Source organism: Plasmodium yoelii (genome assembly GCF_900002385.2).
Source record: "Plasmodium yoelii strain 17X genome assembly, chromosome: 5".
NCBI lineage: Eukaryota > Apicomplexa > Aconoidasida > Haemosporida > Plasmodiidae > Plasmodium > Plasmodium yoelii.
This window is the reverse complement of record NC_036177.2, coordinates 1176025-1192651: the sequence shown is the minus strand read 5'-3', so window position 1 is coordinate 1192651 and position 16627 is coordinate 1176025. Positions and strand designations below refer to the sequence as shown.

At 20.4% G+C, this 16627-nt stretch overlaps 5 protein-coding genes across 5 annotated transcripts; all 5 read right to left on the bottom strand.

Moving 5' to 3' along the window:
- Positions 1–1161: 1161 nt before the first annotated feature.
- On the bottom strand, positions 1162–2293 carry PY17X_0528201 (PIR protein; the record flags this gene model as incomplete). Its single annotated transcript, XM_022957658.1, has 3 exons — positions 1162–1248; positions 1338–2141; positions 2279–2293. 3 exons carry the CDS (start codon positions 2291–2293, stop codon positions 1162–1164), a joined length of 906 nt encoding a protein of 301 aa, XP_022811133.1.
- A 2291-nt stretch (positions 2294–4584) lies between these two features.
- Positions 4585–5612, bottom strand: PY17X_0528101 (PIR protein; the record flags this gene model as incomplete). Its single annotated transcript, XM_022957654.1, has 3 exons — positions 4585–4650; positions 4738–5478; positions 5598–5612. The coding sequence occupies 3 exons, from the start codon at positions 5610–5612 to the stop codon at positions 4585–4587; spliced, it is 822 nt and encodes a 273-aa protein (XP_022811132.1).
- Positions 5613–7957: 2345 nt separating this feature from the next.
- Positions 7958–9056, bottom strand: PY17X_0528001 (PIR protein; the record flags this gene model as incomplete). The annotated part of the gene is made up of 3 exons (XM_022957647.1): positions 7958–8044; positions 8145–8933; positions 9042–9056. 3 exons carry the CDS (start codon positions 9054–9056, stop codon positions 7958–7960), a joined length of 891 nt encoding a protein of 296 aa, XP_022811131.1.
- A 2424-nt stretch (positions 9057–11480) lies between these two features.
- PY17X_0527901 (PIR protein) lies at positions 11481–12558 on the bottom strand (the record flags this gene model as incomplete). Its single annotated transcript, XM_022955812.1, has 3 exons — positions 11481–11567; positions 11656–12435; positions 12544–12558. The coding sequence occupies 3 exons, from the start codon at positions 12556–12558 to the stop codon at positions 11481–11483; spliced, it is 882 nt and encodes a 293-aa protein (XP_022810676.1).
- Positions 12559–15343: 2785 nt separating this feature from the next.
- PY17X_0527801 (PIR protein) lies at positions 15344–16401 on the bottom strand (the record flags this gene model as incomplete). Its single annotated transcript, XM_034637428.1, has 3 exons — positions 15344–15409; positions 15493–16251; positions 16387–16401. 3 exons carry the CDS (start codon positions 16399–16401, stop codon positions 15344–15346), a joined length of 840 nt encoding a protein of 279 aa, XP_034493402.1.
- Positions 16402–16627: the final 226 nt, after the last annotated feature.

Sequence of the window (16627 nt, the reverse complement as noted above, 5' to 3'; positions counted from 1 at the left end):
CATTTTCTCCATGGATCCAAATTTTTATAATATAAAACCACATATCCCAATTTCGATCTTTAACAGATATATAAAAATTATATCATTATAATGTATTATTATGTGTCTTTTCGATATAATTAATATTAATATAAAATTATTTGAAGGTTTCACAATATAAAAATATTTCAATATTAGCTATTGGTAGAGTATTTATTAGATTATATGTATAGGCATATAATAATAACGTATTATATCTATAATATTAAACTTTATTAATATATTTATATTATATTTTTTAAATCTTTTAAAATATTATTTATTTATACCTCAAAATATAAAATTTAAAAATTAATAGTGATTAATCTATTATTATACCTTATGATAATTAAATTAATATATATATAACTATTTCTACCAATATAAATTAGAACATTAGCATAAATTCAAATTATTGAAATGAAAAAAATGAGTATTATATATATTTATAATTTATAAATTTATTATAATATATCTATAGTACATTTTTTATGTATTACTAAAAATGTTAGATGTATAAAATGCATTTTATAGATAACGTTGTATTGTCGAATATCGATCGATATTTTATGAATATCTATTATTACATTTCAGTTGGATAACACGATTTAAATAAAAATAAATATGATACAAGTTATAAGTTTTACTAAATAAAATTTTCATCAAATAAAAAAACATATTATAATATGCATAATTCAATGTATCTCTGGGTTATCAAGGGTTATATAATATGCAATTATGATATATATAATATGAATTAATATATGCAATATAGACATTTTATTTTAATCATATTAAATAGGCATGAACACTCAATTATATATATTATAACTTATGAATATATGTTATGTAATCCCTTTTATATTAACTTATAACACTTTGGGATGCATATTTGGACATCGTCTCTATATTAAACATATATATATATAGTACATATATTAATTTGTATTCAAATTATAAAAAATTAAATAAAGATATAATACTTAGCCCCAACCCGAATGTGGTCCCACAAACATAACCCTGACCCACAACATAAAAACTATATAAAAATTATGCAAAAATTACTTCTAAATAGACAGTTTCTTAAAATATATTAACCATTATTACTATTTCTGAAATAGTCATTACTCTTTGAATCATATATTAATGATTTATTCTCTTCTTTATATTTTTTATTTTTTCTCTTAAATATTGTTTTTGAAATCGTTTCCGAAATCCAAATAACGAATACTAATATAAAATGTTAAGAAGCGTATTATTTTTTTGTTAACGTTAACATATATATAATGAAAATTATTTTTTAATTCTTTATTATTTACCTTATAAGCAATACCCAAGAAAATTGATACTAAAGCAAATATAAATGCAATTGAAATTAGTGTGTTTTTTATTACTGATCTTCGTGAATATGTTGAAAGTGTTGGAAAATTACTAGATTGACAAGCTCTACATTCATTTTTAATATTATTGTAATCATTTGATAATGTAGACAATACTTGATAATAGGGACTATCTTCAGTAATATCAGAATATCCATTAAGTTCTTTATATTTTTCAACAAATTGATTAGCTATTCTTAAATATTCCTCGGAATTTGGATTGGCTACATTAACTCCATAAAACATATTACATAATAATTTAAATGAATCATAAACTTTAGAAGCATCTTCAAATTTAATATTCAACAAAAATTTGTTTGCTTCTATGAACTCCTTAAAATTATTATATCCCGTTTTATCTTTTAATGCACTACCACAATCAATACCATCTGTTTTACAATATTCATAATCCGTATTATTTTCTGTATATTTAATATAAAAATCATTTAAGTTGTTGATGTCATTAACATTCTTTAGGTTTAACATATAATTGAACCATATCATAATGTATATAATAAACGCTTTAGCCTGTTCTTTACTTAAATCATCAATATTATTAACAATAATTTGTTCAAATAAACATAAAAATCCAGCCTTAATTTTATCGAGATCAGTCTCACATTTTTTATCTGAATCTCCATTAGGGCAATATTTCTTAAGATACTCATTTTTATCAAATTCGTATTTTGCAGAATTATCTAATTCATCGGGTAAATAGTTTCTCAATACATTGAATGTTTCACACTAAGAAAACATTTAAAAAAGTATAATAAAAATATATGTTAATGAAACTCTTATAAAATAAAATTTATGAATTTTATAGGTAATATAACATCGAAAAATGTAAAGGGAAAGCAGGTTTTATTAAAAAAATTATATACCAGGTAATGATACATTGCAATTTTATTTTGTTTATAATATGTAGATTATGTAACATCATATTATTTTATATATTTTACGCATAATAAGTGACAAAATAATTGAAGTCCAATATAAAATTATTTGTGGTTAAATAAATTCCTATCATTTTTAATATTAATTTAAAGATAATATGGAACAATATATACTTTTATTGACATTTGATAAATTCTCTTAGATTAAAGTTTGTTTAATACGTAATTGATCATATGCATATATAATACAATTTATGCATAAGATCAATATGACTAATAACATTCTACATATTTATATTATAAAATTTTAAGGAATTTTATAATCTATTTAAAAAATATATACTTATATATATGCTTTAATATAGAACATAACAACGTCCTAAAACTTAAATAATGAACAAATATAAAAATTTAAGAAAGTTATTATTATTATCCTTAAAAGTATATAATAGTTATTTAGTAAGATAGATTAAATTTTTATATATTTGTTCCTTATAATATATAATACAGTCTTTTCTAAAATAACACTTACAAAATAACTTGAATTGTTCCATTTTCTATGCAAAATACATAAATGTATATTGTTTTAATGAATATAGATAAATAAAAAAGAAATTTAGTGCGTTAAATAACTTTATGTTTATTACAATATACCTTATTGGGTAATTTTATAATATATTTTTCCATTTTTTCCACTGTTAAAACACCAATTAACACTGAACCCATATTTATAAGCTTAAATAAGTTTTTATATGTAGATTGTTTTTAAAATAATACTTAGTAAATATTAAACATATATACCTACTGATGATATTTTAAAGTATAATATAAAACGATGTTTAATTAGGTTGTTATATTGCCCTTTAAGAGGAGAGAGATAAGATATATTTACTCTTTTAATATATAAATTTAGATAAATATTCGTTAAATGTTCAGCATTGATCATTTTATCTTATATATTTTATTATTATAGTTATCGATGTATATATATTCAAGTAATTTGTTAAAAATTCTATATTTTATTAATTCTACGATAAAGCAATGATAATTCCGATTATAAAATGGTAATTAATTAAACAATGATAATATAATATGGAATAATAAAAAGAAATTTAACATGAATTGAGTCTTTAACATTTTCTTTATTTATCCAGATTTTTAGAATATAAAATTACAAATCCCAAATTGGATCTTTAACAAATATACAAAAATGATACATTTATAATGTATTATTATGTATCTCTTCAATAATATTAATATTTAATTATATGGAGATTTCACAATATAACAATATTTCAATATAAGTTATTCGTAGAGTATTTATTAGTTTATATGTATAAGCATATAATAATAACGGATTTTATCTATCATATTATTTATAATTACTAGAACTATAACATTAAATTTTATTAATATACTTATATTTTTTCAATTAACTATTTATAATATATTTCCAATTTATATATACCTCATATCTTTAAAACTTACAAATTAATAGTGATTAATCTATTATTATACCTTATGGTAAATAAATTAAAGTGTATAAAACAACTTCTATTATTACTATTTAGTTTTAATACAAATGTAAAATACAAAAAAAGAATAGTAACTATAATTAAAACTTCAAAAAATGTTAGAAGCATAATTATATTTTATAGACTATGTTACAATGTCGATTCTCGATCGATATTCCATGCATCTATATTTTATGAACATCTATTATTACAGTTCAGTTGTATAACATAATATAAATAAAAATAAATATGATATAAATAATAAAGTTTACTAAATAAAACCTTCATGAAATAAAGAAACATATTGTGTTATGCATAATTGAATATAATTATGGGCTTACAAGTCTTATATAATATATAATAATAATTCTTATATATGGTTAGCCAAAAAATAGTAACAAAAAAATATAATGCAAAGTTATAATATATATGAACAAATTAGAAATATACGTTGTAACTTACAAAATATGTTATGCTACTCCTTTCATATTAATGGATATACCCCCTTTTTTGTTACATATTTGGACTTCTCATGATTGAATATACGGATATAGTACATGTATTTAATTAGCGTTCAAATTATAAAAAATTAATGCAATATAATACTTAGCCCTAACCCGAATATGGGTTCCACAACATAAAAACTATATAAAAATTATGCAAAAATCGTGACCAAAAATTACTTCGAAATAAACAATTTCTTAAAATATATCAACCATTATTACTATTCCTGGAATAATCACTACTCTTCTAATAATATATTAATGATCAGTTTCTTCTTTATTTTTTTAGCTTTTCTCTTAAATGTTGTTTTTGAAATCGTTTCCGAAATCCAAATAACGAATACTAATATAAAATGTTAAGAAGTATACGATTTAATTGTTAAAATTTGCATATATAATGAAAATAATTTTTAATTTCCTTATTATTTACCTTATAAGAAACTCCTAATAAAATTGATGCTGCAACAAATATAATTGCAATTGTGATTAGTATATTTTTTGTTACTGAACTTCGTGGACAAGCTACAAGTGAGATATTACTACATTTAGCACTATATATTTTTTCAAAATTTTTATAATCATTTGATAAACTAGACAATAGTTGATAATAAGAACTTCCTTTATTAATATCTAAAGCATTTTTAAGTTTTTCATATTTTTCAAACAATTCTCCAGCATTTTCTAAACATTTATTGCATTCGTAGTCATCTGCACCAATTTCACTATACATGTTACATAATGATTTAAATGCATCATAAAAATTAGATATATCTTTAATATCAATATTCATCGATCTTATTTTTGTTTCTATAACATCCTTTTTAATCTTATCACCAGTAATATCACCTATATGCTTATTATAACAATCATTTGTTTTTATATTTTCAGTATAAAACTCGTTGAATATGGTCGTTCCATTTTCTTTTTTTTGATTTAGTTTATAACTTAACCATAAAATAGCATATTCCACAAGTTGATCACCCTCTAAATTTTCATTCTTATCAATATCATTAAGTAATTTTAGCAATGCTATAAAAGAAGAGCTAAGTTCTTGGTCATCACTATTACAGTCATTTTTATTGAAAGCTAATTTTAACAAATACGTAGAATTATATTTTCCCGGGTTGTTCGGATCATCAACATATTTATCAACCGTATTAATTATACCGCACTACGAATATATTTTACGAATTAAACAAAAAATGTATTAATATAAATATTACTAAAATTAAAATTAATATAATTTATAGGAATGCATCATACGAATAATATAAGAAAAAAGATATATACCACTTTAGAAACCATTATAATGAAATTCCGTTATAATTTGGAGGTTATGCGGGGTGATGTTATTTATATATATTCTATAAAATATATGGTATATTTACTTAATCTCTTTACGTAGCAGTTATCTTTCGTTAGACATATTATTCTTAATTTTAACTTCATGTAAAATAATAATACATTAATATTACTAAAATCATATTATACTTATTTTATGACATTTAGCTAAATTATCTTAAATAGAGGGTTGCATAATACATTTTATACAAAAAATACTATTCTTACTAACATTTTGGTATAACTTTATTATAAAAATTAATATACTTTTATAATGAATTTAAAGTATGTTTGAACATAGAAAAGGAATATATTTATATCTTATATTTTAATGATTGTCTATCAAAAACTTAAATACTGTATAAATATAAAAAATTAAAAATTATATTATTACTATAATACATAAAATATATAAATAGTCATTTCTTAAAACATATTAAATAATTATACACTTGTTTCTAATACTATATACCATGTTTTATTAAAATTATAGTATTTTCAAATTAAGTTGCATTGTTTCCTTTCTATGCAATTATATAAATTTATATTGTTTTTAATGAATGTAGATAAATTCATAATTCATTTTAATGAGTCCGTTAACTTTATTTTTATTCCTATATACTTCAATTTAGAAGTATATCTTATTGGGCAATTTTATAATATATTTTGCCATATTTTCCATTCTTTAAAACAATTTGCACTGAATCCGTATTTATAAGCTTAAATAAGTTTTTATATGTAAATTGTTTTTAAAATAATACTTAGCACATATTAACATATAAATATATATTAATAATATTTTAAAGTATAATAGAAAACTGTGTTTAATTAGGTTGTTATATTACTCTTTGGTGGGGAGAGATAAGATATATTAGCTATTTTAATATATATATTTAGATAAATATTTCCTAAATACAATGCATTGCTCATTCTTATCTTATATACTTATTGATATAGTTATCAATGTATGTACATTCAAATAATTTATTAAAAATTCTATATTTTATTAATTATATGGTAATGTAATGTTTTAGAATAAAAACTGATTATTCAATAAAAACTAATAATATAATAAGAGTTAACATGGAATAATAAAATGACAGTTAACATGAATTAAGTCGTTATAATTTTATCCATGGATCCAAATTTTTATAATATAAAACCACATATCCCGAAGTGGATCTTTAACAAATATATATAAATTATGCGTCTTTTCGATAAAATTCATATTAATATTTAATTATATGAAGGATTCACAATAAAATAATATTTCAATATTAGTTATTGATAGAGTATTTTATTAAATTATATGTATAAGCATATAATAATAACGTATTATATTTATCATATTATTTATAATTACTAGAACTATAACATTAAATTTTATTAATATAATTATATTTTATTTTATTTTTTAAATATTTTAAAATATTATTTATTTATATCTCAAAATATAAAATTTAAAAATTAATAGTGATTAATCTATTATTATACCTTATGATAATTAAATTAATATATATATATAACTATTCCTACCAATATAAATTAGAACATTAGCATAAATTCAAATTATTGAAATGAAAAAAATGAGTATTATATATATTTATAATTTATAAATTTATTATAATATATCTATAGTACATTTTTTATGTATTATTAAAAATGTTAGATGCATAAAATGGATTTTATAGATAACGTTGTATTTTCGATTCTCGATCAGTATTTCATGCATCTATATTATTACAGTTCAGTTGGATAACATGATTTAAATTAAAATAAATATGATAAAGTAATTATTTTTGTTAAATAAAATTTTCATAAAATAAAGAAACATATTATGTATGCATAACTCAATATAACACTAGGTTATTAAGGCTTATATAATAGGCAATTATGATATTGCATAATATGACTTCTTATATAGTCAACATCTATATTAATATATACAATATAAACACTTTATTTTAATCATATTAAATTGGCATGAACACTCAATTATATATATTATACTTTAAGGGAAAAATGTGATGTGGCTCTTTTCATATTAATGACATTACCCCTTTAGGGGTGCATATTTGGACTTCATCTCAATATTAAGCATACGGGTATAGTATATCGATTTAATTAGTGTTCAAATTATACAAAATTAAATGCAATATAATACTTAACTCTAACCCGAATATGGGTTCCACAACATAAAAACTATATAAAAATTATGCAAAAATTATTTATTTCTAAATAGACAGTTTCTTCAAATATATCAATAATTATTACTATTCCTGAAATAGTCACTGCTCTTGAATTATACATTAATGAATCATTTTCTTCTTTATATTTTTTATTTTTTCTCTTATATATTGTTTTTGAGCTCGTTTCCGAAGTCCAAATAACGAATACTAATAAAATTTTAAAAAACGTATAATTTTGTTAATGTTTGCATATATTTAATGAAAATAATATTTAAAACGCTATATTTTTTAATTCCTTATTATTTACCTTATAAGAAATTCCTAAAAAAAATCCTATTGCACCAAATATCGATAAAACTATAAATAAGTTCTTTGATATCGACGAACTTGATGATGCAACTTCAGAAGTGTGTGCAGAATTGTCTGTTATTTCTATCGATGGAAAGGGCGAACTATTTTTACATTTCTTTTTTAAATTACCATAATCAGTTGATAAATTATATAATATTTGTCTATATAAACTATTATCATTATTACTAGAATCTCCATAAAGTTCTTGATATTTTTTAACAAATTCATTAGCGTTTGATATATATTTCGTGCAATCTGCATTGTTTTCACCCAAATCAATATACATATTACATAAACTTTTAAATAAAACATAAAGTTTAGTTATTTTTTCATTAGAAATATCCATGAATTCTTTTTTTTTATCTATAAGATCCTTATAATTTTTATACTCTTTAACATCAGCTATAGAATTTTTATACCTATCATTATCTATAGTTGTACTATAAAAATATTGTAGATTGGTATCATTTCCTGTTTGTTCCTTTAGGTTTAACATATAACTTAACCATATCATAATGTACTCAACAATATTGATGTTACTATTTGCAACAGACTTAAACAATTGAGAAGTCCCAAATATTTGATTAAAAAGATATAAACATCCACCATTAATTTTTTCGGCATCAGTATCACAACTATAACTATCACAATAACCATCTAAGAAATTTTCTGTTTTAAATTGATACTTATTATCACTGGTCAATTTATCGGGAAATTTACCCCATACATTCTCGAACTTTTCACACTAGGAAAAGATTTAAAAACATTTATTAGAAATGTATATTATTGAACATTTTATTAAAATAAAGTTTAATGATATTTAAATATAATACAACATCAAAAATGCATATACCACTTTCTTATTCATTATAATGGAATCTTATTTTTGATTTCTAAATTTAATAAAATAATCCTGCTTTATATACACTGTCCCCAAAATGTGACGCAAATACTTTAACCCTATATATAAAAATTGTCTGTAATTAAGTATATTATATGTTTTTCAATAATTAAATTAATATAGAATAATAAAATAATATTATTACTAAAGGAACGTTTTATTTCTTTTTGTGACAATTATTTAAATTACCTTAAGTAGAGGGTTGCTTAATACATTTTTGATTAAATATAGATATGATGGATTTTATACAAAAAATTATATTCTTACTAACATCCGGTACAACTTTATTATAAAAATGGATATACTTTTATAAAGAATTTAAAGTATGTTTGAACATAGGAAAAAAATATATTTATATCTTCTATTTTAATGATTTCAATTCTAAAACTTAAATACTGTATAAATCTAAAAAATGCAAAATACTATTATTACTATAATCCTTAAAAGTATATAAATAGTCGCTTTTTAAAATATATTAAATTTATATATACTTATTTCTAATACGATAAACCACTGTTTTATTAAAATTATAATATTTTCAAATTAAGTTACATGCTCCACTTTCTATGCAAATTACATAATTTATACTTTTTTTATTTAATATAAATAAATTAGTAATTTATTTTAATGAGTCTTATAACATTATTTTTATTTCTATATACTTCAATTTATAAATATTCCGTATTAGATAATTATAGAATATATTTCGCGTATCATTTCCATAGTTTAAAACACCAATTGGTACTGAATCCGTACATATGCTATTTATAAGCTTAAATAAGTCTTTGAATATAGATTGTTTTAAAAATCATACTTAGTAAATATTAAATATTAGCATATAAATAAGTATTGATGGAAATTTTAAAGTATAATATAAAACTATATGTATTAGGTTGGTATATTGCACTTTGAGAGGAGAGAGATAAGATATATTTTCTCTTTTAATATATAAATTTAGATAGACATTCGCTAATTGTTCTGTATAGTTAATTTTATCTTATACATTTTATTGTTATAGTTATCAATATATATACATTCAAATAGTTTACTAAAAATTCTATATTATATTAATTTTATTATAAAACAATGCTATTTGTAATTAACGATTATTTATTAAACAATGATAATATAATACGCGTTAATATTGAATAATAAAAAGAAATTTAATGTTGATTGAATCATTAATCCTTCCACTATTGATCTAAATTTTTATAATATAAAACTACAAATCCTAAATTAAATCTTTAACAAATATATAAAAATTATGCCTTTGTAATGTATTATTATGTGTCTATTCAATAATATTAATATTTAATTATATGAAGGTTTCACAATATAACAATATTTCAATATTATTTATTAGTATAGTATTTATTAGATTATATGTATAGGCATATAATAATAGCGATATTATATCTATCAAATTATTTACAATTATTATAACAAACTATAACATTATATTTTATTAATATACTTATATTTTTTTTTTTAAATCTTTTGAAATATAATTTATTTATACCTCAAAAGTATAAAGTTTAAAAATTAATAATGATCAATCTAATATTATACCTTTATAGTAAATAAATTAATGTATATATAACTATTTCTATCAATATTAATTAAAAATTTAACACAAAATGATGCTAAATACAATTGAAAATTAAAAGGATAGTATACATATATCTATAATTCATTTTTTTATTAATATGCATATTTTTATTGATTATTAAAAATGTTAGATGCATAAAATGCCTTTTATAGATATCGTTGTATTGTCGATACTCGATCGATATTTTATGAATATCTGTTATTACTGTTCGGTTGCTAAAATACAATTTAAATAAAAATAATAATGACACAAATAATAAGTTTTACTAAATAAATGTGTTTACCAAACAAAGAAATGCATTGCATATTATGATGTGGATAATTCAATATAGCCCCTGATTAACAAGTTTTATATAATAGACAATTATGATATAGCATAATATGAATTCATATATAATCAATATCTATATTAATATATACAATATAGACATTTTATTTTAATCATATTAAATTGACATAAACACTCAATTTAATATATTATAACATATGAAAAAATATTATGCGACATATTTCATATTAATGGATATGTTCCTTTGGGGGGCATATTTTACTTTTGAATTTCATCTCGTGATTAAACATACGGAATTATACATATATTAAATTAGTGTTCAAATTATAAAAAATTAAATAAAGATATAATACTTAGCCCTAACCCGAATATGGGTCCCACAACATAAAAACTATATAAAAATTATGCAAAAATTGCTTCCCAATAAACAGGTTCTTAAAATATATAAGCCATTATTACTATTCCTGAAATAATCACTATCCTCGAATCATATATTAATGATTCATTCTCTTCTTTATTTTTTTTATTTTTTCTTTTAAATATTGTTTCTGAGCTCGCTTCCGAAATCCAAATAACGAATACTAATATAAAATGTTAAGAAGCGTACGGTTGTTTGTTAATGTTTGCATATATATAATGAAAATAATTTTTTAATTCCTTATTATTTACCTTGTAAGAAATTCCTAAAAAAAATGCTATTGCACCAAATATCGATAAAACTGTAAATAATCTGTTTCCTATCGACAAACTTGATGATGTATCTTCAGATGCTAGTGCAGAAATGTTTGATGCTAGCTCTGAAAAAGATGGTATATTGCTACATTTCTCATTTAAATTATTATAATCAGTTAATAAAGTGGGCAATATTTGATTATTTGGGACACCTTCAGCATTACTGCCATCTTTGAGTTCTGCATATGTTTTAACAAACATAGTAGCATCATTTAACAGTTTGTTGTCATCTGTATTCATGGATTTATTAGCATACATACTACATATTAATTTGGATGCATCATAAAATTTAGAAAGATCTTTAATATCAATATTCAACAAATCTTTATTTTTTTCTATGAATTCATCAAGACTTGTAAATTTATTGGAATCGCCATTAAAATTACTATATTTACCACCATTTTTTACATGATTAGTATAAAAATTGTTTATTGTGGTGAATGTTTCCTCTGTGTTTTTATTTAATTTGGAACTTAACCATAAAATAATATATAGAAAAAATGGTTTAGTATTATGTTCACTTTTACCTTTAGGTGGGTATTCAGTAAAATATTGTTCAAGTAACCATAAAAATCCAATCGTAATTTTTTCGAGATCATCATGGCAGTTTTTACTAGGACAGTATTTTTCGAAACTCTGATATCCATAAAAATCAAGTGGTGTAGTTTTGTCCGAGTCATCAGGTAAATACTTCCTCAAAAAACTAATTTTTCCACACTAAAAAACCATTTAAAAAAAATTGATAAAAATATGTATTAAGAAAATGTTATTAAAATAAAACTTAATGAGGTTTATAGGAAATATAATACAAAAAAGTATACATACTAGATTATCATCCATTATGATGGAATATAATTTATAATCTCTAGGTTAAGGGGATATCATATTATATATATACTAAAATAGGTAATATAATTATTTAACCATATATACAGCAATTATCTGTAGATAAAAATATTTTTATTATTCTTAATATCAATTTAAAGATAATATGGAACAATATATACTTTTATGGTAGTTAGATAAATTTCCTTATTTTTGGGGGATGTTTAATACATTTATTATCATATGTATATATAATACAATTTTGCACAAATTGTTATCCTTAATAACACTCATATGAGCATTATTATAAAAATTAAAGTAACATTGTAATGGGTTTAGAATATATCTTCTTATACATATGCTTTAATATAGAAAATAAATGTCATATCTTTTCTTTTAATAGCTATCCTTCTAAAACATAAAAACTGTATATATATAAAAAATAAAAAATATAATTATTAGTATAATTTCTAAAAGTATATAAATATATTTTTTCTAATATATTTTAAATACTTATATGCTTTTTTTTATAATATATAATACAGTTTTTTCTAAAATTATAACATTTATAAAATAAGTTGCATTGTTCCCTTTTTTAATTTCATATACATGATTTTAATATTATTTTTATTTAATATATATCCATTCCAATTATATTTAAGATTTTCAATAACTTTATTTTTATTCCTATATAATTCAATTTATAAATATATCTTATTAGATAATTTTATAATATATTTTGCACATATTTCCCACGGTTTAAAACGACAATTAGCACTGAAACCGTATTTATATGCTTAAATAAGACTTTTAATGCATATTGTTTTAAAATAATACTTAGTAAATATTAAATATATAACACATAAATACGTATTGATGAACATTTTTAAGTATAATAGAAAATTATGTGTATTAGGTTGGTATATTGCACTTTGAGAGGAGAGATAAGGGAAGTATGATTTTTTAAGACAAGGATATAGCCATATAAGATTTACTTATTATGCATAGTTTAATTATGTTTTATATTTTATACCATTAAATCTCTCAACCCATGTATATATATTAAAATTAATCACTAAAAATGGCTTAGAATTATTTTCTAAATATATAGTTTGCTTTTATATTTTATAATAAACAATATTTAGTTCTATGATGAAAAACTATAAAATTATTAATATTATTTTTCTTGGTAGTGTTAATTCTAATATTATAGCATTAAAGCATACTTAAATAAATTTTATAATATTTCATTTGATCTTGTATGCATACAATTTTAATCTTACCATACCTTTAATACTATATATGATGAATTTATACCCATATAGTGTATCAAATGAATTTAATGGTTTGTTCGTATTTAATACGTTTTTCTATTGTTATCACTATTATTATTGTTACTGCTACATCACTGTATAATACAACGGAATAATTAATGCGCTTAATAAAAATACTTTAAATCAATTAGTAATTTTTTTGTTTCATTGTTTTAAAGTATAACATTTTAGAACATAATATTTCGTAATAACAATATATTTAAATTATAAATTTAGAGTTTTTATATACATAATAACCTAATAAAAACATTATTAGTTCAAATTAATTATTGCATACCTTTTCTATATACTTTGCATTAATATATAATTGTATATGTTTCAAAATTTTAACATATTCCAGTGCTTAATCTTTGATAAAATATTATATATATTAGAACAAACTATAACATTAAATTTTATTAATATACTAATATTTTTTCTTTTAACTATTTTAAAATTTAATTTATTTATATCTCAAAATATAAAATTTAAAAATTAATAGTGATTTATCTATTATTGTATCTTATGATAAATAAATTATGGTATATAAAGCAATTTCTATTCATATTAATTAATTTTAATAAAAATGTAAAGGAAATACAAAAGAGAATAGTAACTACAATTAAAATTTAAAAAGTATTGTATATAGTTCAATTTTTTATATATTACTAAAAAATGTTAGAAGCGTAATAATATTTTATAGACAATGTTACATTGTCGATTTTCAATCGATATCCCATGCATCTATATTTTATGAATATATATTATATATTAGTAATATGTTCAATTAATCTTAAAAAAACACATATTAATATGAAGGTATATTATATTGTAAAGGGATATTCAGAATGGATTAAATTATAATTTTACCTTGATATGCAATATTACTGTATAGTTTGGTTGGAAAGTTATAATTAAATCAAATATTAGTGGCACAAATTATAAGTTTTACTAAATAAAATATTTCATCAAATAAAGAAATGTATTGTGTAATGTATAATTCAATATAACTCTGTATTAACAATCCTTATATAATAGATAATAAGGGTTCTTATGCATGGTTAACCAAAAAATTGTAATAATATATATAATGCGAAGTTATAATATTTCCAAATTTAATATATATGAACGAATTATGTATATGTATTATAACTTATAAAATATGTTATGTACCCCCTTTTTTGGTTGAATATTTAGACATAATCTCGAATTAAACATACGGGAATGGTAAATATATTTGATCAACATTTACAAACCAATAAATATTATAAATTTATTCAAAATTAAATGAAATATTATATTTAACCCTAACCCAAACGTGGGTTCTACAAACATAATCTCAATCCTGACCCATAACATAAAAACTATATAAAAATTATGCAAAAATTACTTCGAAATAGACAATTTCTTAAAATATATCAACCATTATTACTATTCCTGGAATAATCAATACTCTTCGAATAATATATTAATGATTAGTTTACTCTTTATTTTTTTAGCTTTTTTCTTAAATGTTGTTTTTGAGATCGTTTCCGAAATCCAAATAACGAATACTAATATAAAATGTTAAGAAGCATACAGTTGTTCGTTAATGTTTACATATATATAATATTTTTTTTAATTCCTTATTATTTACCTTATAAGAAATTCCCAATAAAATTGATACTGCAACAAATATAAATGTAATTGAAGTTAGTGTGCTTTTTATTATTGATCTTCGTGAAAAAGTTGGAAGAGATGGGAAATTGATAGATTTATCAGAATTACATTTGCTTTTTAAAATATTATAATCATTTGATAATGTAGACAATATTTGATTATATGGACTACCTTTAGTATTAGTGTAATCTTCATTAAGCTCTTTATATTTTTCAACAAATTCTTTAGCTTTTTCTGAATATGTCTTGCAATCTGGATTGTCTTCATTAAATTCATTATACATGTTACATAATGATTTTAATACATTATAAAATTTAGATATAACGTTCTTATTTATGTTCATCAAATATTGTTTTTTATCTATAAGATCCTTATAACTACTATAAGCATTAACACCATCTATTTTCTTATTATACTTCGCATCATCCTTTATATATTTTACATAAAAATCATTTATATTGGTGATTTCCTCATGTGATTTTAGGCTTAACATATAACTTAACCATATGATAATGTATTCAACAATGTCGATATTACTTTTTGCATTATTCACAAACGAAGAATTATTCTCAAAATTTTTATCAAACAACCATAAACATATTGCATTAACTTTATCGAGCTCATTCGTACAATTATTATTACAATGTGTATTGATCATTTCATAATCTTTAAATTGATAGTTTCCATTACTCAATGTATCGGGAAAAGCAATCCATATATTCTCGAACCTTTTACACTAAGAAACCGTTTAAAAAAGTATAATAACAATATGCGTTAATGAAACTCTTATAAAATAAAGTTTAATGATATATATAATACAATATCAAAAAATGTAAAGGAAATTGTTATTATTATTAAAAAATGCATATACCATAAATTCAGCCATTGTTCCGAAATTTTATTTTTGATTTGCAAATTGAGTAAAATCATGCTGTTTTATATATACTGCCCCCAATATGTGACGCAAATACTTTAATCCTATATATAACAATCGTCTATAGTTAAATATATTATATATTTTTCAATAATTAAATTAATATTGAATAACAAAATCATATTATTACTAAAGAAACGTTACATTTATGTTTATAATAGTTAGCTAAATTACCTTA